We start from the raw sequence: 25023 nt of genomic DNA on the forward strand, positions 1-25023 counted from the left end.
CGTTACGATAGCCTTTGATTATAATGTAAACAATAGCACAGGCGACACTATTGCTTTCATTATAAATTTTATAATGTAATTTTATTTATTTAATTATTTATCTGTAAAAGTAGGGCCTATCTGAAATCTATTATGCTAAAAAAGTGATTGGGTTTTAGAACTGTTATATAATGACTAAATCGGTTATTGTTTTGTTATAAAACATTAAAACTTATAAATGGAGTATATATAAAGTGACCAGACATCCTCTTTTGCATAGGATTGTCCTCCTTTTTTGAGCTTCCGTAGCAATGTCTTGTCCTTTGTCTTCCTCAAAAACAATTCGTAGACGGCCTTTGAACAAAAATTTTCAAAATGACCTTTTTTAGCGTCGCGCGTCAATTTGTCATAAACTTTTGGCAGACGGATAGTGACGGGTGTCAATTACACAATGATTAAGCCGCTACAGTATTATTTATTTAAAAGTATATAGTTTACATGTTAAAGTTGTGGTAAAAATGACCGGTGGATGAGGCACCGCCGTCCTTTAATCTCCCGACAACTTCTGTTCAATAATGTGATGCCCTACTCTACTGTCACGTCAGTGTTACCAGACTGCCGTCAAGTTTTGGCTATAATAAAATAAATACATATGTATGTATATAAATAATAGGCCCGCACTGTATCTTCCTTTTCGTTACAGAAGGTGGCTAACAAATTGCCTAAGACACTATTGAAGTGAAGACCGAGTTTTGGTAGACCACCGGAAAGACTTCAGTGACTGTGTTGAGAGCATAGACTTCAGCAGAAAGATAAACCTCTGAATTGGTAAAAAAGGCAGAATATTTTCCAGAAAAGCGCCAAATTTATTTTATATATCAGGGATCGATAATTACATGCAGTTAAACTAATTGTATGGACAAGCTATTGACAATCACTGTTGCTTAAATATCAATGCTCGGATTTTTCCGGACAGGATTATTCGAGACACGAATTTTACGAAAATTTTTTACTTACAATACTTTTAATATTATATTAAAAATTGTCAATTTAAACATTTGGATTCTTGAATTTTAAACTCAAATTCAATATAGCAATCAGATTGAATTTAATCTTATGAACCAATTCTTTTACTTTTAACATTTTATCAGTTTTTTTAAAATAACCGTTGATGGTATTTTAATTATTATTGTAACAATTTAGATTTTTATATAAAAACGGACAAATAAATGTTAACCACAGATTGATTAGGACTTTTTTGGTAATGGCCTTTATGAAAATTAATAAAATAAAATCAATAGTATTGATGGCGATGAGTTATTCTTTTACAATAAAAATGTGGCTGACAATATCATAACTTATTTAACAAAAAATATTTCATAATTGTGATAATATTTCTGTCGAATAGTCAGGAAACTTAGGCACATATTTTCGATAGTGAAGCTAAAATGCATGTGAATCATAATCGTAAACATTTTTTAACCTGAGAGAAACGCTCCTGGATTATTTCATTGCAATTGCATAAATGGAAATTGTAGCAATGTTATTCTGAGAAAACAATAATTTTTATTGGGCAATGAGTCGGATCAAAAATACCAGAAGGTTTTCATGAGCCTCAGTCAATCTCCAAAATAACTTCCTTTTCCCTCCCTCCAAAATATTTACAAGAAAAAAAAACATTTATTTAAAATGATTACATATAATTATATTATAAAAAAATGTGCATTAAGAACATTTCTAATAATTTAAAAAAGTAAAAACAGTAATTACAATAAATGTATAATATAGTAAGGTATATATTTTAATATTATATCTCTGCATAACACATCCAATCCAATAAATTAATAAATACATACATTAAATATGCATAGCACCAAAACCATTTATTTTAAATTATTAAAAAGTCATACTTTCATAATTTAAAAATAATTAAGTATTTTAAATAAATTGAGACTAAATTTTGAGAGCCCCTAATTTTACATTACGAAATTATTAGTATGCTTTGTTATAATTAACTGTAAGATAAAGACAAATTAGAAAAACATTAAATGCTTAATTTATACTTATTTAAATATATTGTATATTTTTAAACAATATTGTCAAATTGATTTACGAAGGTTTCAAGCCCATAACATTTTGAAAATGTCTTCTTCCCTCCAAGTACAGCATAGCTTCATGATAGCTTTTCGGAAATACCTGAAAGAACATAAAATAAATTATTATTAAAGCAAACACTAGAAAAAGAATGATACAATAACTTTACTTTTAGAGCTTCATCGTGAATTTTATGAGTAAAATGGAACACATTTGTTGTTGAAACGTTTCCATTCTTAGGATCAAAAACTTCAGCGTTGACAACAATCTGCATGTATTGAACCTAAAAAATATATAATTTTAAATCTGATCAATTATGATAAAAATATAATTTTAAATCTGATCATAAAATATTAAAAAAGAATACCTCTGTATAAACAACTTCAGCGCGCATTTTAATAAGAGACGATACTTCTACTGGTTTATGAAACATTATATTACTAATGTTTGTCAAAGTAGGACGCTGTTTACTATAAAAATAAAAATAGATTATTAACTACTGTTAATAAACAATATTTAATTTAACATACCTAAAAACCCATGCACAAGCCCAACTCAATTCGAGTGCCTGCCTCATCAGAAAACCGCCAAACACCTTTTGATGCAGATTTCTGTCTTCAGGGTGTGAAAAAATCATGTTATCTAATTGAGTAGATTTCATCCAAACTGAACCAGCTGGTAACTTGCTGAAATAAAATATTAATAAAAATATCGATCACTATAACTAGAACACAATCAATTACCTAGCCTTAAATGACGGATCGTGAATATCTAACGTTCTCACGAACAAATCGTGAATAACTCTCTGTTCCTCTTCGTTAGGTATTACTTTCAATAAAGATTGTTCGGAAGCTTTTCGGCGTCTTATTTTACGGGCTATAAAAGTATATATTGATTGAATTTCAAGCAAAGATTGATATATTTTACATTAAAATATAATACTCACATTCTCCTCCTTCTAATATCTTCATCTCTTTATCGTTCCCAGGGACCAATCTATTTATAATAGCTGATTTAGAATTTGTGGAATCCCTAGCTGCCATCACAAACAATGCTCTAGTTATTTTTGCCCATTTATCGTGAACCATCTGTTCTAGCCAAACGACGACTTCCATCGAAGATCTACCCACCCATGATACATGTCCGGATAATCTTATATCGGCGTTTGGCTAAATTGAAAACAAAATGTTATATAAATATGAATATCTAGAGATGTCATTTCATAATTTTCCAGAGGGAAGCAAAAGTTAGCCAGTCAGTGTTTGTTTTTGTAATATTTCGATTTCATTAAGATTCATGGTATTTCATTAAATGGTGTGCAATTTTCTAGTTAAATTCAAAGGGTTCTCTGAGAATTCACAATAAAGTCGTGCCATCACAGTGGAAACGCTCGGTTATCTAGTGTTTATATTAAAACTTTTTATAGCAATACTAAGTGAGAATTGAATCTTACAGTGTGTGAGAATCGAATGAAGCGTGTCGTCGTCGTCGCAGTCAGAAAGCTTGTTATCGAGCGTTCCCACTGCGACAGCGCCGACACGATTTTATTGCTTTTGACGTGAATTTTTGACTTCTGAGAAGTGATAATTGTTTTTGCGTCCTCCTATTGACCAAAATTCGGTTTGAATATGCTTCAACCAATACTCTCATATCAGAAGTACATAGTAATATTAGTAAGGATAGCTATCATATTCTTAAAACATTATCATAACAGACAAACTATGGAGCAAATTGCAAGATGCAATGTCTGTTTGTACTTCTTCTTCTGCTTATTTTCACCTGAGAGAGAGTTGTCTTAGATTGTATTTTGGATTTGACCAATTTTAATTTGTGTATGTTAGGTTTGGGTTTGAACAATAACCAGCATATAATTTCAGTTGAATTATATTTTTGCTATTAGAAATATATATCTACCGGTAAAAATGTATTTGGACTTTGCTAGTGAAAATATTACTTCACTGAAAAATACACATTCACTATAACATTTGTAAATTGCATGTAAATAAATAATGATAAGTATGTAATATATATTATATATTTCTACGTATGGAAAAGTTGAAATTATATCATTTTACTAGCACCTTCTTTTTCGCTGCTAAAAATATATATTTACTAATTTCAGATTTTTTTTAGGGGGGGGGGCAGTTAGCCAATCAGTAGGCGTTTTTTTATTACTTTGATTTTATTAAGGTTCATAGTATTTCATTAAATTATATGAATTTTTCTGGCCAAATTGAAGAGAGACAAATGCCTTCACTTGCCCCCCCCCCCTTCCAAATTACGTTTCTGCAAATATCATAATACAATAAATAAAAAATAAACACAAACCTTAGGAACAAGATCGGTAAAATCGACTTGATCGACCAAAACCGTCACTAAAGTATGAGGTATAGGTTCATTTTCTGGACGTTTCGGATTCAATATATGACTGTGAGCCACCCATACTAAAAAAAAATATTAACTGTATAAAGACATATTAATTGACATTTTTGTTGAGTATAAAGTTAACTGCACTTTTTATGTCAAATATGTATACTATTTACAGTAAGAATGTCAACTTTTCCGTTTTTTAAGCGAATAAAAAAATTCTACAAAGTTACAAATTATTGCCTATAACTTTGGTTTTATTACATAATTAATATTTTCTTGACATAAATGTGTTTTTACACTTAGTTCTGTAAATTCCAAAATACTTGAGGTTATGTGATGCATGTCCTTCATAAAAATATTGTTGAAACTTTATAATCAAATATTGTATTCTCAATTTAAGAATTTTTTAAATGAAACCTGCAAACTTTCAGGACAAAAATTGAAAAAAATACCTAAAATATCATTTGAGCATATTTTTAAATTTGCAAATGTTTAAAAAATTCTGATCCTTATGTGCTCTTGCAAGTATAATTATGACTAATCGTATGTATATATTAACTAACCGGCAAAACAATCCATATCTTCCATCAATCGTCCGATTCTCACATGCCCCAAAAAAGTTTCATATTTGTCTTGCAATTCATGGTCAGTAGACAAAGGAATGATCGCCGTTTTAAAGCTATCTTGCATAGTCCTCTCGGGAAGTTCGTCTTGACTGGCAGGCAGATATTGGTTTAGGTGAGCGCGGGACGGTAATAAAGGCGAATATCCTTCTTTCACCCCCATGTTGAGTTTAAGCATCTCTTTGACTAAAAATTTATGTTTCATGCAATATGTCGACGAACGATCTAATAATATATGTAAAATAATAATAATACCTTTTACTATGCTATCGGCTTTAGCTTCGCTGTTGATGTTTAATTCAGTATTGACATTTTTAACTTGCGTAAAACTCGCATTTAAGATATTGTTCTGATTCCTGAAATATTACAATTAAATCTTGTTATAAATAAATACGTGTACATTTGGCAATGATTCATTTTTATTTCGGGAGGACACGCCTCTAAATTGATAGTTGTGCAAAAATAATATGGCATAAATCGCCCTTTGGGTTTTATGACATAAATGACGTAATCGATATTTTTAAAACCTGATGAATAAACTCGAAGCACGCCTCGACAGCGAAGACAACATGGCGACGATTATCCTCGACCTTCGAAGTTGACAGATTCAAACTCGCAGTGTATTTTTTGTGTTTTGGCATTAACTTTATTTTTAGCGTCCTAACGTTTGACGTTTAAAAATACATAAAATAAGGAAAGAGTATTTTTTCTTTTGTAAGGTTTGCTAATTGATTTTATAAATATGAGTTTTCTTATAAAAATAATTTTAAGTATTATTTCCCTATGCTTTTCTCACAAAAAATATTAATTTTGGAACATCACTTGCATAAACTTGAAATTACTATTGCTATAACAAGATATTGACCCTCAGATAGCGATCGTATTAAATTAATTGCGTAAGTTATATTGAAGTTCAACTTTGCTCCGAGCCGAATATCTAAGCAAAAATATCTTGTATTATATTGAGATCTTTCTATCTAATCTCTGACCTATTCCTTGGGCTATATAACGTCTACTATACTAGATTAGAATACTATTTAAAGATTATTTCTTAATATATATAAATATTATGCTCTAATCACACTAAAAACATGATAAGATAAGATTACTATTTTAATAATCAACAAAATACAAATGACAACGAAATAATTAAAATGTATGTGCCTTTATAAATATATTTAAAATGTTAATACAAATAACAATTATAAATTTATTAATTTATGTACGGAAGACAATAAAAATAATTTATGAACGATCATCACAACTAATATGTTCACTCTTTAAAAAACAAACTGATAAATAACTAAGAAAACAAAAACAAATAGATTACTTTATATCCGAAAAATATATTTATCATGAATGATCATGCTTTTTTTCACTATTAAAGTAAAATATTAAATTCTATTAAATACATTTTCTTATATAACAACGGGCGGTGATAACGTTAGTTAGACGATGCGACTCGCGGAAGAAACGTTGACGTCACAACCCAGCCGAGAGAGCTCTGGTATAATGGTGATCCGCGTCAACGCTGTGAGTTGTTAGAACTGTTATAGGTGTGCCAACTGAATAAATAAAAAAATATATTACCGTACCGAATTTTATAAATCACATTTTATTCGAAGAAATGTCCTTAACGTATTCTGATACATTTTTAAAGTTTGCATCAAATGTATGCATAGGGTGGCCAGACGTCCCGTACTTACGGGGTATTTTCTAACATGCTGTCAACCGTCCCGATAAAGGTTGTTGGAACAGTTAAATGTCCCGTATTCAAGTAATTAACATAATTCAACACAATGTGCTGCCGGGAGATTAAGTTAATATCGAAGTTTTAGTGCTTCTATACTTTTCAGTATATACAGTTAAAACAGAACGTTTGATTAAATTCTGTTCAATTATTGATATCGAATACAATAAAATATATTTACAATACAGACCCATTGGCTTGCATTGTGGGGGCCAATTTATATATGTATTTATTCAATTAGTATGGGCAAAACTTAGCGACACTCTGGTAACACTGACCTGTCATCGCACGTTCTTTTGCTAGACCTCAATGGGAAGACAACGGCCGGTGGTGCCTCGTCCAACGATCACTCGAATATATGTATTTCATATTCCAAAATGTAACTAAACTATATTTAGATAAATAATACTGTAGTGGCTCAATCTGTGTATAATTTTCACTTGTCACCATTCGCTAAACCATTAAATCCAGCAACGTATATTACGTATTTAACGATGCACTATATATCAGAAGAAAAGTCAATCAAGTATATTTCAGAATTCATCGAAAATCCTTTGGGCAAGTGTAATTTATGGTTTGTGCACAGTTTAATTTGTACTATACATCTACAAATTTTAAAAATCGAAAACTGCTGCCACCCCGCTGCCACCTCGCCGGAGCTTCCCTGGATCCGGACTCGAGCTGGCGGACCACCGAGATTATGGGCCTGCGCCCCCGACCAGGTGCCACCCATCGTCAGTCACCATCGCCGCCACCGCCATCCACGTGACCCAAGAAGCACCGAAGTGCTGCCGTAGACCAGGTTCGAGTGGACCACTACGCCCCGAGTAGAGCTACGCCCCCGCGACTCCGAGCTCAAACCGCATGTTCGAGATCATTGGACTCTGGCTTATTTTTTTTATTTGACTTGCAAATTTTCAAGAGAGTGCAATAGATTTCGGATTTCCTTGACCTGCATAAAGATCTTAATTCTTTATAAAAGTGGGTTTTTATAACCGATTGCTTTCAGTGTAAAGAAATATCGCATAGTTTTATTTTCAAGGTCGTCGAAGCCCGCGTAATATTCCTATCATCTTGGAGGATATATTCTAAATAGGTCTTCCTTTACTAAGGGTCTAGCTGTGACTTTCGAAAAACACTGGAAATTCAGCCTGCACATTGCAGAGACTCACAGCAGAACGTTAAAGATGCTCGATTTTATCTTTAGAAATGCGTTTTGTATTATTGTGCACTCTTTTTGATTTTCTAGTCCACACCATATTAGAAGCTGGCTCTATTATATGGATTCCAGGCGTAATAAGTCAATGTAATAAATTAAGGCTAGAAAAAGTACAGCATAAATTCCTTCGATATTTATTCTTGAAGGAATACGGGTACTATGAGTTTCTGTTTCTAAGTGCTTTCATTTTGGAAACGCTGGGATAAGTTTCGTTGGCAACTCGCAAAAGTGTTTATATAATCAAACACTTTTGAAAACTGCTCAAAGGTATAGTAGACAGCCTTTCGGTGCTCGAGCTGCTCTTAATGTGGGCTCCGGAAAGTGGTTATAGTTCTCGGTCTCGTCCACTATTCTTGCCTGTGAAGTCTAGGACTAGAGCACTTGCCAACTCTTCTTTGGCAAAAGCCGTCTGCCTGCTTAATATTGTGAATCGAGATATTAACATTTTCTCGTGCACATATGAGCATTTGGTTCAGTTCGTATGGAACAATGCACACCAGTTGAAGTGATTTGAGTTTGAAAAAAAATCCGTAGAAATCCTTAAATTTGTGTTTTTTCAAATCGGAATTTTAAGTTGGATTACTTTTTATTTTTTAAATGCTTATAATAAATGCGCATTTTATTTTATATAATACTTATTTAAATGTATTATACTTTATTATAATAAACTCAAATAAACATTATTTCCAGACATTTTAGAATTTTTTTAAGCGATCACCGATTCAAGTGTGTACCGACTACGCCCAATACTGATTAACTTCGGTCGTTCGCTACACTAACGAAATGCTAATAAAATGTTGCTTAATCTACGCATTTAGTTTTGTAGAACAAAATATTTATTTAAGGTGGCTTTTATAAATTATGTTACAGAATTAGGGGGCGGGGGGAGTAAAAAATTCACGAAAAATCTGTGATATCATTTACGGAAGCCGTCTAAATGCTAAATCTCTAAAAATAGGATGACAGATACACTCAAAGGGTCGGTATATCAAGTAATATTTTTAAAATTTGAATTAAATGTACTACTTAGATCGGAGTTGAAATTAAAAAGCACAGCGAGTTGAGGTCGTTCGCGAGTCACCGCACGATTACAGTCGCTCGCGCGTCGCTCTCCCCGGGCCAGCGTGCGCAAATTTCGCCGGCGAAATGTCCGAACAACAGCGGTTGGCGGCCAGCATTGCGGCCTTCCTGCGCAGTCCGCGAGCGGCCGAGGGGCTGAGCGCCGACGCCGCCGAGGGTCTCACCGTGGCGGCGCAATGCGTCGAAACTTCATACGGCCTGACCGAGGCGGCCATTTCCGAATCGCGCGATCTGGTCGAAGTGTGGCGCGCGGGCAACGCGGGCTCGTGGGGCGGCACCTTCGTGGCGCAGGGGATCGCGATGGCGGCGCCGCCCGTGTCAATGTCGGCGGCCCCCTCCCCCTCACCCGCGCCCCCCGCTCCTGAAGCCAAAGCCGAGGCGGAGGCGCTCAAGAACGAAGGTAACAATCTGATGAAAGCCAATCAGTTTACCGAAGCGCTGGAGAAGTACACGAGCGCCGTGGCCTTGGACGCCACTAACGCCATCTACTTCTGCAACCGCGCCGCGGCCCACTCCTCGCTCAACGACAACGAGGCCGCCATTGACGACTGCAAGAAAGCACTGGCGCTGAATCCGAAGTATGCCAGGGCGTACGGCCGCCTCGGCCTGGCGCTCACCAATCTGGACCGCCACGTCGAAGCCCGGGAGGCCTATCGGATAGCCTGCCAGCTCGAGCCGCAGAACGAAGCCTACCGCAACAACTTGGCCGTCACCGAGAAGACCTTGTCGCGCCGCCAGCCGCAGCCTTTCCCCGGTCTCGATTCGCTTTTCCAGAACCAAAACTTGGCCAATGTGGCCGCTCAGATGCTCGGCGACCCCGGCCTCCAGAACATTCTGTCGAGGCTGATCGGCGACGCGGCCGCCCCTCCGGCGGCCGGAGAGGCGCCGCCGGCGGAGGGCAGCGCGCCGGGAGGCGTGGGACTCGACGCCCTGCTTCGCGCCGGCCAGCAGCTGGCCCAGCAGATGCAGCAAGCGAATCCGGAGCTAGTCGAGCAGCTGCGGCAACAGATGGGCGGCGGGCCGCCTCCGCAGAATCCGCCACCCAAACCTCCCCAATAGACATTCTCTTTTTATATGCATACATTCAATAAGCGATTCACCGCGTCGATACCAGAAACCAAATATTCTCATTAGACGCCGAGCATTAGTGATGGTAAATATTCATTACTTCTGATTTCTGACTAGGGAACACTCTTCATCGTTATCCCTTAAAATATTTTTTTTTTTATTATTTTACTTTACTGCTCCACTACACGTACTACTAATAATGGACAAATAAATATATATAATATATATACTTCTATGTCTTCCACTTCCAGACTATTATTCGGAACAAAAATTCGAAAGATACATTCAGTGAATAAAGAGGATGTGGTACAACTTTCCCAGGCATTTGAATTATTATGAATAATGTCAAGTTTCCAATTCGGCTGAGGCGTTGATAAAAATATTGCTTCTGTTACGATTCAAACTTATTTATATTCAGTACATTTCCAACAAAAACGGAGCATAATTGCATTATTTTAAAAACGCCTAATAGCTATAATTTATTTACCATCACCGATGTAAATGCATTTTTATTTTTAGGTTTCAAACGAAAACAACTTATCGACAAATAATTGTTTTATTTTATATATTGAAATACCTGACTTATTCGAATACAATTTATATAAAGTCCTAGTCAAAATAAAAGAACGACTACAGTGTGCAAATGTAAATATTCCATAAATTTATGATACGTAACGTGCAAACAATTTCACTTTCGTTGTCTCTTAACTTCCGATATGTCGACGACTTTGCTAACAATTTCTATGAGCAGTCATATGTTTAGTTTTAGATTGATATCGAATATAATAAATTAAAGCTTTTCAGCTTTGTCAGCACCGTTACTCTACATTTATTCTATTTAAATGGTTATTGGAAAGCGATTCTGTAAAAATAAGTGGTTTGTAAACAGAAGAGACTATATATATATATATATATATATATGTAGTATATATATATATTGTGACGATTGAGAGAGTTGAACGTGCGCATTTTCTAGTAGTAGTTTTATACAAATCATCGGGAGTTTTATCACATATTTTTTTAAATACGTAGCGGCGTTAGCGTGTTCCTCTCTCGATGCGTCATTCGAAGACTTGAAGTTTTGTTATATTTTTACGAAACGATCTATAGGGGCGTGCAGCGAAAATAAAAATACCTTGTAAACCCCATTTAACTAATAAAAAAAATGTTGCTTGGTTATCGGCGTATTTATTTTATAATCCTTTCTATCAGAATATACATGCAAATATGTTGTAATGATGAAAATATGTAACACATTACAATCTGTCTCCAGCGATGACTGATAAGGCTGAATAGGACCACTTATATTTATGTAGGAATTAGGTTATGTCCAATTTTATAATATAAAGAATAATTAGGTAGATTAAGGTTAAGATTAAACTTTTCAACTGCTAAAATAATCCATTTTAGTGTAAAAACATTTAATCTAAATAAAAATGCAATCAAAAAATATTTTTAGTATTTCACCTTTGTTTTTCAACAAAAACAATGATATCTAAAAATCGAATCCTTATTGAAGATCATTACAGCAGATCCCCCAATAACACGGTAAATTGTGGACATGCTATTTGGGTGCGTATAGTTGAGGGACTAGAAAATACTAATACAATTTTTTGCAATACGTACGTACGAATCAGGTGTGTGGTGAATATCCTCCCTTTGGATCGCTCGCACATAAAGTAACGGGCACCCAAATAGCAAGTCCCCAATTTAACATGTTAATGGGGGATCTACTATATATGAATTTTGCCAAATATTGTGTTGTATAGATACAAAAATTGTCAAACATTTATATAAGTCTGCAATTTTTCTTACATCTTCAAAAATGTATAACTTTTTATAAATAACATAATTTCACCATTCTTTCGGTGTTTGTTAACGGTGGTCGTGTCATGATGATCTTTAGAAATGAAGTATTTTTTATTTCGATATTTTCAATTCAATGGCAGTAGAAATAAAATAATTTCAGTTAAGCTATATTAGGAGTTAACTAGGTCATAACATCTGTAATGCAATGGGCAGGGATGCCATTAAATTTAGTAAGTGCCAAATGTGTTTTGACATTAAATATATATGTGAAGGCGGGTAGACTACCCGCCTTCTAGTATCTAGAAGTTGTTGGTGAGGCTGCCATCAAAGCAGATAACGGCACGGAAGCCTACATCAATTCATAGACATTTAAAAAAATTAGGTATCTTATAAATTGTCGGAAAAACCCTGCGCAGTGTATATCAATATTCCAATCATGATTCTAGAACAGAATCTTGACTGGAGGTGAGAAGTGAATCCTTTACTTTTACACGTGATGTAAAAGGCAGTGGTTACAGTGAGAACAGGATTACACACCAATAAGATAATGTTATGCATTTAATATGAAGGGCATAATTCATTATGAATTATTGGCAGATAATAACGACACACATTCATTTAAAAGCGACTCTGACCATAAAAAGACCTTCCCTCATAAATCAAAGAAGGGTAATTTTACACCAAGACAGCGCTCGCCCTCATCTTAGGAACTCCTTTCTCACCCACTGTATTCTTCGGACATTGCTCCAATCGATTGTTGTCTATAAGATCTCTACAACAGATTTTAGGTGAAAAATATATTTTACAAAAATGGATATAAAAAAGTCATTGAAGAATCTATTGCTTCCAAAAATACATTACTTTTCAAATCAGATATAAAAAAATGATTAACATGTGGAGAATAATTGTAAAAAAAATGAAGAATATATAATTTATTAAAAGTGTGACACGTATTATTTTTTAACTCATTTTATCTGCACCTTAAAAAAATGCAAACTTTGGAAAAACCTGATACAATAATAATCTTGACTTAGCTTAAATTATCTATAATTTATTCAATGTTAATGATATGTTTTGATTTTTTATAGTTTATCGGGAAATATTTTACATTTTACTATATCAAGGTATTATTATAAGAATAACGAGGTATTATTTAATATAATATTTGCTACTTCAATTTTAATTTAAATCATTAATTTAATACTATCTTGAAGCTTAAATAAAAAATTGTAATTATCATGACAGCATTAGGAGTTATCTCAATTATTACTTTAATATTTTATCACATATACATTTTTTTTATCTGACAATATATTACATTCTGTAATTTTGATTTTTCGAGAAAATTCGCAATTTACCCAAAGCGATTAATAGCCGTAAAAGAGAAACAACACTAAGTTGGCACGCATGTCAGTCAAGTGGTGATATCACTCGACAATCATTAAACTATGACCTTACACAATCATACATACACTCATAATTTGTTCAATTGATAAATTACTGGAGTAATAAACAACAGCATGTTTGTAATCTAAAAATATATATATTTTAATTACAAATACAGTATAAAAACACAGTCATAAATATTTTTGACAAAATATTTTAACAATAATTATAGCATTACTGGCACATTTTATTTAATAATCTTTAATTAGATTATTGTAAATTACATTTTTAATTATCAAATAAGCGTTTTCTTTATTTTGAACGAAAGACAATAGTGATTTTTTTTATAAACATACAGTAAAATGCTTAATATTAGTACATAATATAGTTTAGTCAATTTGTTATTGGTACATTTATCATTTAACAAAAGCGTTGGGAATAAATATCACAGATAACTCGTTAATCATAGGTCAAAGTAAACAATACTCGTGACTTCATTTGAATTATATTAGTATTTGTGATTCATTGCTTATCTTGGAGTTAAAACTTACTGAGTATTATAAACTTGGCTCAAATGAATGATCTCCATTTCTTCCCCTTCGTTATCTTTACATTTATCATCTTTATTCTTAGGATACGCATTAGGTCCTATCAAACTTAGCACCACAGGTAATAGGAAAAGTCCGTTGAACAAACCGAACGTAATAACCAAGAAGAATATTTTAAAGAACGTCTTGAAAATGTACGTCTCGGAAACACTGAGTATGGAGAGAGAGAGTAAAGTAGACCCGCCTCCGTAAAGAACGGCGGCTCCTATAGAAGTTACTGTATCGAGCGCTCGTTCGTCACGAGAACCTTGTATAGTGAGGAACGTATGACCGATGTGAGCGGCGTAATCTACACAGAATCCGATACCGAGTTCCAGTCCCACGCATGTCACAATATCTACCGTGAGTCCCCATCTTTGCATCCATCCGCCGACGTTCACTAGAGTCAAGAGAACGCACATGAATATCCAGAAACACATTTGAATATTGACTATCAAAAGTAGCGTGCAAAACATGACACAAGCTAAAGCCAATTCGAGATTCCGCTCGACTTCATTCTGTATTACTTCGTCGGTTTCCCAATTGGCGAATATTTTAGCCCAAACTGTAGCAAATCTTTCGCCAGTCGTAAAATTTGCTCCGTCTACTATTTCAAATAGACGACGTTTAGCTGGTAAATATATCTTTGGATCGCTAAAAACCTTAAATCTAAAATCGACTCTCGAAACACTGACGGCCGAAAGCAGCTCACCGCATTTTAACTGCTTATCAAACTTAAAATTAAGTATATACCTACTCCCCGAAGGACTGAATAAAAATTTAGATAAATATCTCTTCCACTCGTCTTCAGTCAAACGATCTTCTTCGACGTTAAGATTAAAATTGAGCGAAACATATGATTTAAAAGCTAAGGTCCAAGGATCTAAATTGTGAATAATATCAGTCTCGTTCGATAATTTGTTTATCATATTATATATTTTTGGTAACTCTTCACTATAATTTATAGCACCGATGAATATTGATCCCTCGTGTCCCATTTCAGGATAGTATGTGTTTCGCATACCTAAGAACTTACTATAGTATGAATTATCCGGTAAGAACCACGCAGGATCGAACCTTTGTTCTAATCTCAGAAGCGCCACTAAACTAAAGCCGGACATGATTATGGAAAAGGTTATAATAACAAATTTGATAGGCTTAGTTAAAATAAATCTAAGATATAATTCGTGCATAATGAATTCAGACACAGATTTACCGCTTTTAGAAATCTCATAATTTGGATGCTTGATGCAAATTAATACACCATTACGCTTACTCTCCATCCGCTTCAAATCCAACACGAAAATCGCCACGTAAAATGTAACAGAAAAGATAAAGATAAAGAAAACGCCTACGGCGGCGTATATACAGAAAGACCCAAGAGACGGAAGTATAGTGATGGCGCCTACTAAGAATGCTATAATGTCGGTGAAAGACGTGACGACTATCGATACTCCGGCGTGTTGAAGCATCAGACCTATTTGATTAGGCATGGGTAATCGTCTCTCTCTCGGTGTTAGGTGATCCCAACAAGCTTTCATTACGAACATATCGTCAATTCCGAGACCCATCAATAGAAATGGTAAGGAATTATGAACTGGACCTTGAGGCACTCCGAACAATGAGCAAATCGAAAACGAAACGATCAAAGCCATTCCTACGCATAAAAGCCCGATACTTCCCAACGTAAGCTTGACTTCGATCCAATTGAACTTGGATAAGATCAGCTGTATATAAATAAACATTAAAATTATCCCTATGACTAGTTTATCAGCATCCTGGAACATAAGTTCACCGCTCAAATCGCCAAAGCTACGTCCAGCTTCATAAAAGGCAGTGGCGTTATATTCTTCCAAAGATAAATTATTTAAAATATTCAAAAATTTATTCTCCCAATCCAAAGCGGCCTTCGAAGCCCATTCTTCAGTACCGGCGTCGTTTCCGACGTCCGTAGCGTTGTGCGACTCAGTAAAATTAACAAAAACAAACCATGTCATTAATACGGCTTCGGCTGAAGATAAACTTCCGTTTGAATTGTTATTTATTCCTCCCAAAGTTTTTTTATAATCGACTGGATGTCCAGTATTCGGACTAGTGACTGTTTTATCAATGTCCCTCGTCAAATCTTCGCGAGTCATGTTCTTTATGATTGTTGAATCAAAACTCCATAGATCTAGTAAGCTTACCGATAAACATACCGGTGGTAATTTCGATAAGATATGGCAATAATAAGACGGATCAATATCCACGCTTGGATCGAACGGTTTAGACGTTTGACTCTCCAGATCGTTATCGAAAAAGGCGTCGTCAAATACAGAGAAATCTGTATCGTTGATGTTTCTTTTCTTCCGCGTCATAGAAGATATGGACGTGATTACTGGAACTTTGAAGCACACGTCTTTATACGACGGTGTCGTAATCTGCATAACTTCGTTATAAAATTCAGCAAGGCGTGCCAATAAGTCTCCTCGTAGGACATCTCCATCGGGAGAGGCGACGAGTAGATATTGAGGACGTAAGACAACTCCGAACCGATTGGCCAACCAGTGAGTGTCTATCGCGAATCGAGACTGCTGAGGGACCCACAGTCTAAAAGGGCTGCTTTCTTTGCATATGCCAATTCCGAACAGAAGACCAGCAGACAATATCGTGATTCCTAAACAGGTGAAGACGCAAGTCCATGGTCTGTGACAGATGTTGACTCCCAATAGGTAAAATGCTCGTTCCACGGACCTGACGAACAACGTCGGCAACTCTTTCCATTTCCATTGACTACGGCGGCGTTCCTCTGTAGACATGCTCACAGCACCATTGCCGACGAACAACTGACACATGTCATAACAAGCTATTGTTGCCAGTAATAAATTATCAGAATAACCTAAAATAATCCGCAATTAAATTTTATTCTATATTTTGCAGATAAAACCGTTTTAATATCACTATTTGAACTTCAATGACATTAACTATAAAATATCGATTAACAAACAATACTTATTTATATTAATATAACTTCGAAAATAAAATCACCCGTTTTGTCTCTATAGATATCGTTGACATTGAGAAAATCTGATATTTATTATGTTTTAATGCGAGTCATTGCTTTACAGCATTTGTTAGCTGAACGTGACTTAAATATTAATCGACTGATTTTATGCAGTGCATTCGTCAAGGTCAAGATTAGATGATAAAGATTTAAAGCTTAAAACAACGTAAAAATATTAGGTCAAAAAAAGATAACATTAATCGCTGCCTACAAGCGTGATGATTGTAATAAAGATTAAACAATAATAATATCTTGTGAAATAAATCATTTTTATTTAAAACTATATAATTAAATAACAAAATTAGGATTTCATAAAACCATGACCCGCTTAAGGATTAGGCGATACAAGTGGCTGCCTGGGACGCTGTTACCCTTGAATAGAGGCGCTTTAATTACCAAAAAACAAATACATTTCTTAACATACATATATTATTTACACACAATAAATTAAGCAGCTCCTAATATTATATATATTTTTCATTCACATAGATAGGACTCGTAAACAACATTGATAAAAAGAACAGTGGTATGTATAAGTTATTTTAATATACACGATTTCTTTGTTTGCTTCGCAAAGCGTTAGATTACATCGAATAAATATTATGTGATCCAAAGTTCTACCTTCATAACTAAGATCAAAGTTAAAAACAAACTATGAGGGCCTATTTATATATTTTATTATAACAAACACTAAGCGGCACTGACGTGATAGCGACGGAGCGCAGCACTTTACTTTGACGGAGCTCGACGTGAAAACTACGACTGGCACCGCATCACCATCATCATATTCTAACATGTAAATAAACTATACTTCAATAAATAATTGTGCAATGACTCAACCTGTGTGTAATTGCTACGCGTCACCATCCATTTGGAAAAAAACTATAGCTGGGTAAGAAGTAAACAGTTCGGTGATTATTTTGAACAAAATATTTCAGGATAAGAATTTTGTGAATACTAATTATTCCGCATCAAATATTTTTTAAAAATAAAAAATCGTAAACATTTAAATTGTTTAACTTTCAAATTAAATATGCAATTATAATAAATGATAACTTCAACATAAAAAAATAAATTTTCAGTTAACGTATTATATTGTTTGTCATTTTATCCGTTAAATAAATGTGATTTTTTATTTATGTTTTAGTAAATATTGCTCCAATTTCAATGAAATTTAAAATGGAGCGGTGAAATAAGGGTCTAGGACAGGCCTCGGCAACCTTTTTTGGCTGTGAGTCAAAATAATTAAAATGTGACTATTAAAAAGACTATCCGGGTCGGTGAATATTTTTGGTCCTAACAACCATATATGTGGTCTAGTCGTGACATCGTAACACGTTAAAAAAATTATATTAGCGGAACTGAAATGGGTCACTTCAAATCATCAAACGGGTCACTTGGTGACCCGCGGGTCATAGGTTGCCGAGCCCTGGTCTAGGACGTTTCATCGCCACTATTTCTTCACTAGCCAGTTCATCGCTGAACATATTTATGTTATCTAATGTTTTAGCTTTTAAAAACGATCAGAAATTCTCAACATTTTATTTAATTACGAAATGTATACCAGTGGTAAAACATCAAGATCATTTAGTGCAAAGTATTTATTTTACTGCAAAGTATTATTTTTTAGTGTTAAGTATTAATTCTTATAAATTTATGAAAATTATTTATTTACTTACGTATGACGTAGAAATTAATTGATTCACATTTATTTATTAAATACTTTAATTTAATGTATTATTGCAAATTAATGAAATGTATTACTTTATTATATAAGGAGAAAAAATTAACTCCACGCATTTCCAGGTTCAAAAGAGCCGATGATGCGCAAAATTTATAATAACACTTTTTGCAAGGGCATTTTATTAGTTTTAAAGAATTCGACAGTTGAAAAAATCAACAGAATTATTAATACCTACGCAGTGTTGTAAATCACCCATCGATAGAGCAAGTTATATTTGGTATATATTGGTAAAACCTAAACTTAAACCTAAACTAAATTCTCTTATGACAATATTATAAGGAAAACGATAATACATTTTAAACTTGTATTTATATATATTTATAAATAGTAAAATATAATCCCGAGTTCAAGTAAAATGTATTGACAGACAATATTATTATTAGCTATTATGATTAAAAACTGTGAAGATTATAAAACAAAAGAATGTTATTTTTACAGTTTTCTTTAATCATGTTTTCCAAGTTACCATGAACTAGTGTATAATAGTAACTTGGAAAACATTTTTTTTACTTTAATAGCAATTAATTTATTAATATCAAAACTTCAACAGACGGTTTTTGCGTTTTTCTCACGAAGTAAAAAATGATTCATTGGATTTAATTTTAAATCGATCGATAAATTGAACTTGCGCATTAAAAATTTAGATATTCCAAATGTTTCGAAATTTTTTTATATAATTTGAAAAATAATTTTGGTATGGAATAATCAGTTTCCGCAAAAATCTTATCCGGAAATATACTGTCCGCAAAAATTCGATTACAGAAAAAAATATTCTAATGTCGATTTTTTAAAAAACAATATTACATTCATTATTTATTACCATAGATATATGTTTAAAATGTCAGTTTATTCAATTTAATGAATCATCGCTATTTGTGTAATAAGTATATGTATGTTATGTATGCATAGTCACGAATCAAGCTGTTAAGACCGCTTCGTTTGACAAGAATGAGCGGTGTCAACGCGCCGTCGCACACCAAAAAGTTTGTTTTTCGCGCAAATTCGACTGCTCCAGTCGAAGTACTCGTGCCAGAGGTAAATATTCAATCTGTAATTAAGTTCATCTTATCAATGTTATTATTTATAATGATAATAATATTTTTTCAAGGATAATGTTTTGAACATTTCAAATATTTGTTTATTTTGTCTATATGGTTTTAGTTACTTCAAGCGAGTTATTCATTTTACACGTGGCCTTCAGCTCCTGTATTGGCTTGGTTCTTATGGAGTCAAAGAAAGGACTTATGCGGTAAAAGAATCCTCGAGATAGGATCAGGAACAGCTCTACCCGGTAATTGTGTTTATTTTATGTTTATTGCATTAAAAATAATTTAGAATTACATTTCAGGAATCCTTGCAGCCAAATGTGGCGCTGCTGTCACTTTGACGGACAGTTCGACACTTCCAAAGTCGCTGCTTCATATAAATCATTGTTGCGAAGTGAACGGATTGACACCAGGCAAAGACGTAGAGGTTACGGGACTTACTTGGGGATTGTTTCTGAATAACCTATTTAAAGTAGGACCATTCGATTTGATCATTAGTTCGGACTGCTTTTACGATCCTGCCATATTTGAAGATATTTTAGTAACAATTTCATTCTTCTTGGAAAGGGATCATTGCAAGTTTTTGTTTACTTATCAAGAGAGAAGTTCAGATTGGTCTATTGAAGCTTTACTCAAAAAGTGGAATTTAAAAGCTAACCTTATTGACTTGAACTCTTTGGGTGCAATTTGTGGTATAGATTTTACAGAGTTAATGGGAGAACATTCTATCCATTTGTTGGAAATTGTATTAAATTAGTTAGTGTTTTGATGTCTTGAATAAAAAATATCGAGAGTAAAGCAGTATTAATATTAAATTGGTGATAATACGAAATGAATCAAAATGAGGAGGGATCATTACAGGTTAAATCCAAATCATAGCTAGAAGTTTGCAATGCAACATTGTGTATTCAGAAAGTGGACAAAACATATTTAAGAATCAAACTTGTGAGAAATAAGCGAGGATTGAATCAATTCGATAAGAAAAAATATGTATATATGAATTGTTAAATTATTAAACATTCTACGACATTCCAAACAATAACATTTAAAGAGACTAGAAGGAACGTATGTACTTCATAGTTTTATTAAATGTATTTGTATAATAATTATTTAATAAATGTATTTGTATAATAATTATTTAGTCTTAGATAAAAGACGTACTTACATTGTTATAATAAAATAACACTACAAAGTATATGCATTTTATTTACGAATAGGAGTGTTTTGTAAATAGATAAAATATTTTATATTCAAACTTATCACTAAAATTAAAGATATACACAAATTTAACAGAATTATATCACAATGCAAAATTATTATTTAATTAGTATATTAGTAAGTATAAATTGTAAACAGTAGGTTTTTTATTTATAATTGGTAAATAACCATAACATACAACTGTGGTTTGCTGTGTTGTTTACTGTACAAAAACTTATGAAAATTAAATCTAAACTTTAATTATTTGTATAGCTTATACCGAAACGTAGTTGTCTTGATTTCCGTTTGTAATTTTATTCTAGTCTTTTTTAAATTTAATTACAGAAAAAAATTGATTCAATTGAAAAAATGAACTACAGACAAAACTTAAAAAATATTCTATTGATCAATAATGAGTACCCTGTTGGTAAACTTTGTTCTTCTTCCAAGGCCTTTGTTCATTATCGGCTTGTTATCATTCAACAATGATGCAAACTAAAGAAGCCCAAAACCATCATAACATAATTTATAGTGACGGGAAGTCTAACTAGTTTTTCCGTTGCGTGCATCACTGCCGTTACCGGTATTACGGCCCTGTGAGTCCAACCCTTGGGCGAGCACACAGCTTGTGACGGCCGGATGAGCGAGACCCATCCCTGGAGTACTATATATTTTATTGGAGTTTCATTAGTATTTCTCCCTAGCGCACGGGGAAATGTGCTCTCGTTGGCTGGCCTGCATTGTTTTGCTTTGGATGCATTGCAAATAATCCTTGTCACATTGCATATAATCCTTATCACACCACCCCCTGATATTATGTTGTTGTCTCAGTCGCAGCCTTGGCCTTCGGTACCCTAAGGGCCGAGCCCTTTGGCCTGCTTGCGTTCATCTGCTATGCTTTTCTCGTCATAGGTAGCGTAAATCAGTGAGAGTATTCTGACGCAACTAAATGGCGTCTTTTGTCAGTCGACGCGTGATTGTAAGCATTGCATCTAATCAACATTGACCAGCAAAGTAAAACATCTGAGCGGCTATCATCAGCGGCGGATCAAGCTTTACGGAGGCATATATAAAAATTATCAATAATTCTGTGATCTATTTCATTTATTCTTAAATTGTAATGTAATTATCTTTAAAAAAAATAGATATTTAAATTGAGCACCTGAAAATTTGTAGAAAACACTCAATATTAAGTATGTGTTTAATTATAAGGGAAAAAATGTTATATAGGATTATTTATGATAGTGGAGTTTTAATGTAATCGCAAATAAGAACTAGATTTTAATATTAATGAAATAATTAAACTTTATAATCTAAATTATTTCAAATAATTCATTTCAATTACTGGTGAGGTGGGCCTCTGTGACCTAAAGATGAACCACCCCTGGACGCGGGTTTCTGAATCTTATATGTAAAAAATAACAAAGATGTTGAAAAAACAGTATATCTCTTGGGGACAAAATAAAATTAATGATAAAGGCCACGACACACCACCCTCAAAAACTAATAAAAAAATTGAGGTCAGATGCCTTAAATTAGAAAAAAATAAAAAAGTAAACTTAAAAAAACATTTGCCTTGGGGAGATGTTGAAGGCTAATGAATAATACCCTATTTATTCTAAAATTAAAAGATAACCGTATCATGTTTACTAAAGATTTGAGGAAAACTATGGACCATTTTACATTTTTTTTTGTGGAAATGCATCATGCTTTCACTGCCAAGAAAATACTTACTTATGGCCAAAATACAAGAAACGTCAATTTTTACTCCGCTCCCATAGCGACTGTCATCGATGTCAACAAAAGTGCGATATAGATCTAATTTATAAAGCGTCACGCGTACTTTATTACAAATTCGTAAGTATTTTATTTTCTTATCGTCTTCACATAGTTTAAAATCGCACATGTGTTTATTATCAACACAATAAATATCAAATTAATTGTAGATTCTTAATTAATATTTATTACCCTATAACTTATTAATTAAATTGCGCCGTATTTAGATCAAATAGTAGTATAAAATGAATGGCAATCGTTTTGATTTGAAAAAATAATATTTTTTAAATTATTTTAGGTATAGCAAACACTAACAAAATGTTTATGACGGTTTGTCGATATGTTTGGTCAACGTTGATGGTATGGGGTCGCTCATTCATCAAAGGTATGTTACGAAGATTAACAGGATTGTGTGAGTTGCAAAGAATATGTTACGGCGGACGTCCAGGCGCCGATAGAGCGATGGCCGTCGAATACAGTTTAAGGAACTCCAAAAGTGAACACATTCGAAGGTTACTAGATCACTTAGACGAGATTGCTGATAACGCCAGATTGCATACTCCGACGCTAAGTGAATTAATGGAACTCGCCGCTCAGCTGATAATGAACGTGAAGAAAATCAACTCTCATTCCCATCCTAGTTTTGCGCCTAACTTTAAAAAGTGTATTAGAATTATATGGGGCTATCAGCAGCTTTTCCATGAAGTGGAAACGCTACGCACGACAAACTATAATTGCCAACAACCTGCACACGAAAATAAACTTATGAATTTATGGAATATGCTTATGCCGCACGAGTCGTTGGAAGGTCGCATAACAAAGCAATGGCAAGATATTGGTTTTCAGGTATATAAACACCGAAATACTTGTAAAATATATTTTTTAAATGTAACGTTTGTTTCAGGGCGACGATCCTAAAACTGATTTCCGAGGAATGGGCATGCTCGGTTTAGAAAACCTCTTGTTTTTTGCTAGAGAATATCCAGGTGCAGCTAGTCATGTGCTCAGTCATTCCCATCATCCTAAATATGGATATACGTTCGCAGTAGTCGGCATAAATCTGACTTCAATGGCTTATATTTTGATGAAAGACGGTTCGGCCAAAACTCATCTTTATAACGTCTCTCACGGAATTCCGTCCATGGTTAATTTCCATCGATTGTATTGTTATTTGTTCTACGAATTTGATAGATTTTGGATAGAATCCAAGCCAAAGAATATGATGGAATTCACCCATATACAGCATAATTTTGAAAAGAGTATCAGAAAATCTTTAAAAAACAAATCGACAGTTTTTAGAATCAATATTAACGTTGATAATGTATAAGCTTATCGCAATCCTAGTCGAATTTTAGATTTATACGATTTGTGTGAGCTCTCATTGTACTTTTAATATGATACTTATGTTCTTACAAGATATTTACAATTAATTTAATCTTAAATTCACAAATAGACCTCTAGTCCTCTACCTTTTTTAACAATAGATATTAAAAATATAAGTTAAAATATTAACGATAATTTGGCTAGCTTAATATTTTTTATTCCTACTTATTTTATATACATATCTGATTTTTTTTTATATCATTTTTCATACTATATTAGGCATTTCGAAAAAATATTTTTTTAATAAACATGTTAGGTGTAATTGTTCCGAGTAATGTTAAAAATATAATAAAATGTTTTATACAAATTTTATCAGTGTTGTCGCTAAAAAATTAATGTGAATCAACAATATGTTATCAACCTATTTAAATATAAGTTATTTAGATTCAAGCTGACCAAGTTGATGATTGGGTTATTAATTATAAAGATAAAAATTAATTTTCATAAATAATTGCCTTTTAGCACAATTACGGTATAAGTGCCGACGATGGAAGGCTGTGAAGATGATTTAAAGTTATAATACGTAATCTCGAATTTTAAAACTGGACGTGTTCTACTCGATGTATAATTGATATTAAACTATATTGTTTAATACCTAAATGATGTATTATTACCTGTATACTTTTGGCTCACGTGCCCTGAACGCAACCCCAAGATCCTGTACCATTCTTACCTTAAAACATTGGTTAGCGAAAGACATGTAGTATGTATTGTGAAGGGCCAGTTTGAATACGGGAAAAAATTTCCCTTAAGCAAAAAAGGGAATCCAATGTGAATGAGTACTAAAGTGTGATATCAAATAATCCACTTCCTGCTGCAGTCTACAACATCGATGAGTGCCACAGTAAAATAGTGCAATAAATTATTAA

At 33.5% G+C, this 25023-nt stretch overlaps 5 protein-coding genes across 6 annotated transcripts; 3 read left to right on the forward strand and 2 right to left on the reverse strand.

Moving 5' to 3' along the window:
* Positions 1 to 1839: 1839 nt before the first annotated feature.
* On the reverse strand, positions 1840 to 6602 carry LOC148228298 (acyl-coenzyme A thioesterase 9, mitochondrial-like). Of its 2 annotated transcripts, none has more exons than XM_088199490.1 (10): positions 6479 to 6602; positions 5322 to 5422; positions 5007 to 5252; positions 4402 to 4517; positions 3020 to 3242; positions 2817 to 2949; positions 2604 to 2759; positions 2441 to 2543; positions 2243 to 2356; positions 1840 to 2175 (listed from the first exon to the last, which is right to left on the reverse strand). In XM_088199490.1, coding segments are annotated over exons 1-10 (1281 nt in total). In that variant the 5' UTR covers positions 6481 to 6602; the 3' UTR covers positions 1840 to 2088. The 2 variants fall into 2 exon arrangements, with proteins under 2 accessions (XP_088055616.1, XP_088055615.1); XM_088199489.1 differs by lacking the exon at positions 6479 to 6602 and adding an exon at positions 5594 to 5751.
* A 2525-nt stretch (positions 6603 to 9127) lies between these two features.
* On the forward strand, positions 9128 to 11360 carry LOC148228299 (small glutamine-rich tetratricopeptide repeat-containing protein alpha-like). Its single transcript, XM_088199904.1, has one exon. It carries the CDS (start codon positions 9182 to 9184, stop codon positions 10172 to 10174), a length of 993 nt encoding a protein of 330 aa, XP_088056030.1. The 5' UTR covers positions 9128 to 9181; the 3' UTR covers positions 10175 to 11360.
* A 2155-nt stretch (positions 11361 to 13515) lies between these two features.
* On the reverse strand, positions 13516 to 16805 carry LOC148228300 (patched domain-containing protein 3-like). Its single transcript, XM_088200369.1, has one exon. The coding sequence runs from the start codon at positions 16797 to 16799 to the stop codon at positions 13926 to 13928; it is 2874 nt and encodes a 957-aa protein (XP_088056495.1). The 5' UTR covers positions 16800 to 16805; the 3' UTR covers positions 13516 to 13925.
* Positions 16806 to 19635: 2830 nt separating this feature from the next.
* On the forward strand, positions 19636 to 20991 carry LOC148228301 (histone-arginine methyltransferase METTL23-like). The gene is made up of 3 exons (XM_088200272.1): positions 19636 to 19787; positions 19914 to 20043; positions 20101 to 20991. Exons 1-3 carry the CDS (start codon positions 19701 to 19703, stop codon positions 20553 to 20555), a joined length of 672 nt encoding a protein of 223 aa, XP_088056398.1. The 5' UTR covers positions 19636 to 19700; the 3' UTR covers positions 20556 to 20991.
* Positions 20992 to 22709: 1718 nt separating this feature from the next.
* Positions 22710 to 24754, forward strand: LOC148228302 (ELMO domain-containing protein 2). Its single transcript, XM_088200271.1, has 3 exons — positions 22710 to 22852; positions 23070 to 23617; positions 23676 to 24754. The coding sequence occupies exons 2-3, from the start codon at positions 23090 to 23092 to the stop codon at positions 24096 to 24098; spliced, it is 951 nt and encodes a 316-aa protein (XP_088056397.1). The 5' UTR covers positions 22710 to 22852; positions 23070 to 23089; the 3' UTR covers positions 24099 to 24754.
* The last annotated feature ends 269 nt before the right edge of the window (positions 24755 to 25023 follow it).

The sequence above is a fragment of the Plectrocnemia conspersa genome, unplaced genomic scaffold, assembly GCF_051122295.1.
Source record: "Plectrocnemia conspersa isolate PC_06_02 unplaced genomic scaffold, ASM5112229v1 ptg000012l, whole genome shotgun sequence".
Classification (NCBI taxonomy): Eukaryota; Metazoa; Arthropoda; class Insecta; order Trichoptera; family Polycentropodidae; genus Plectrocnemia; species Plectrocnemia conspersa.

What these genes read in the sequence shown, in the direction of transcription:
- LOC148228298 (XM_088199489.1), bottom strand. Translation starts at nt 5,637, where the DNA reads ATGTTGTCTTCGCTGTCGAGGCGTGCTTCGAGTTTATTCATCAG. An exon ending in GATATTAGAAGGAGGAGAAT is followed by an intron (nt 2,950 to 3,019) that starts GTGAGTATTATA and finishes ATACTTTTATAG; the next exon opens with CCCGTAAAATAAGACGCCGA. An exon ending in TTCACGATGAAGCTCTAAAA is followed by an intron (nt 2,176 to 2,242) that starts GTAAAGTTATTG and finishes ATGTTCTTTCAG; the next exon opens with GTATTTCCGAAAAGCTATCA.
- LOC148228299 (XM_088199904.1), top strand. Translation starts at nt 9,182, where the DNA reads ATGTCCGAACAACAGCGGTTGGCGGCCAGCATTGCGGCCTTCCTGCGC.
- LOC148228300 (XM_088200369.1), bottom strand. Translation starts at nt 16,799, where the DNA reads ATGTGTCAGTTGTTCGTCGGCAATGGTGCTGTGAGCATGTCTACAGAG.
- LOC148228301 (XM_088200272.1), top strand. Translation starts at nt 19,701, where the DNA reads ATGAGCGGTGTCAACGCGCCGTCGCACACCAAAAAGTTTGTTTTTCGC. An exon ending in TCGAAGTACTCGTGCCAGAG is followed by an intron (nt 19,788 to 19,913) that starts GTAAATATTCAA and finishes ATATGGTTTTAG; the next exon opens with TTACTTCAAGCGAGTTATTC. An exon ending in ATCAGGAACAGCTCTACCCG is followed by an intron (nt 20,044 to 20,100) that starts GTAATTGTGTTT and finishes ATTACATTTCAG; the next exon opens with GAATCCTTGCAGCCAAATGT.
- LOC148228302 (XM_088200271.1), top strand. Translation starts at nt 23,090, where the DNA reads ATGTTTATGACGGTTTGTCGATATGTTTGGTCAACGTTGATGGTATGG. An exon ending in GGCAAGATATTGGTTTTCAG is followed by an intron (nt 23,618 to 23,675) that starts GTATATAAACAC and finishes CGTTTGTTTCAG; the next exon opens with GGCGACGATCCTAAAACTGA.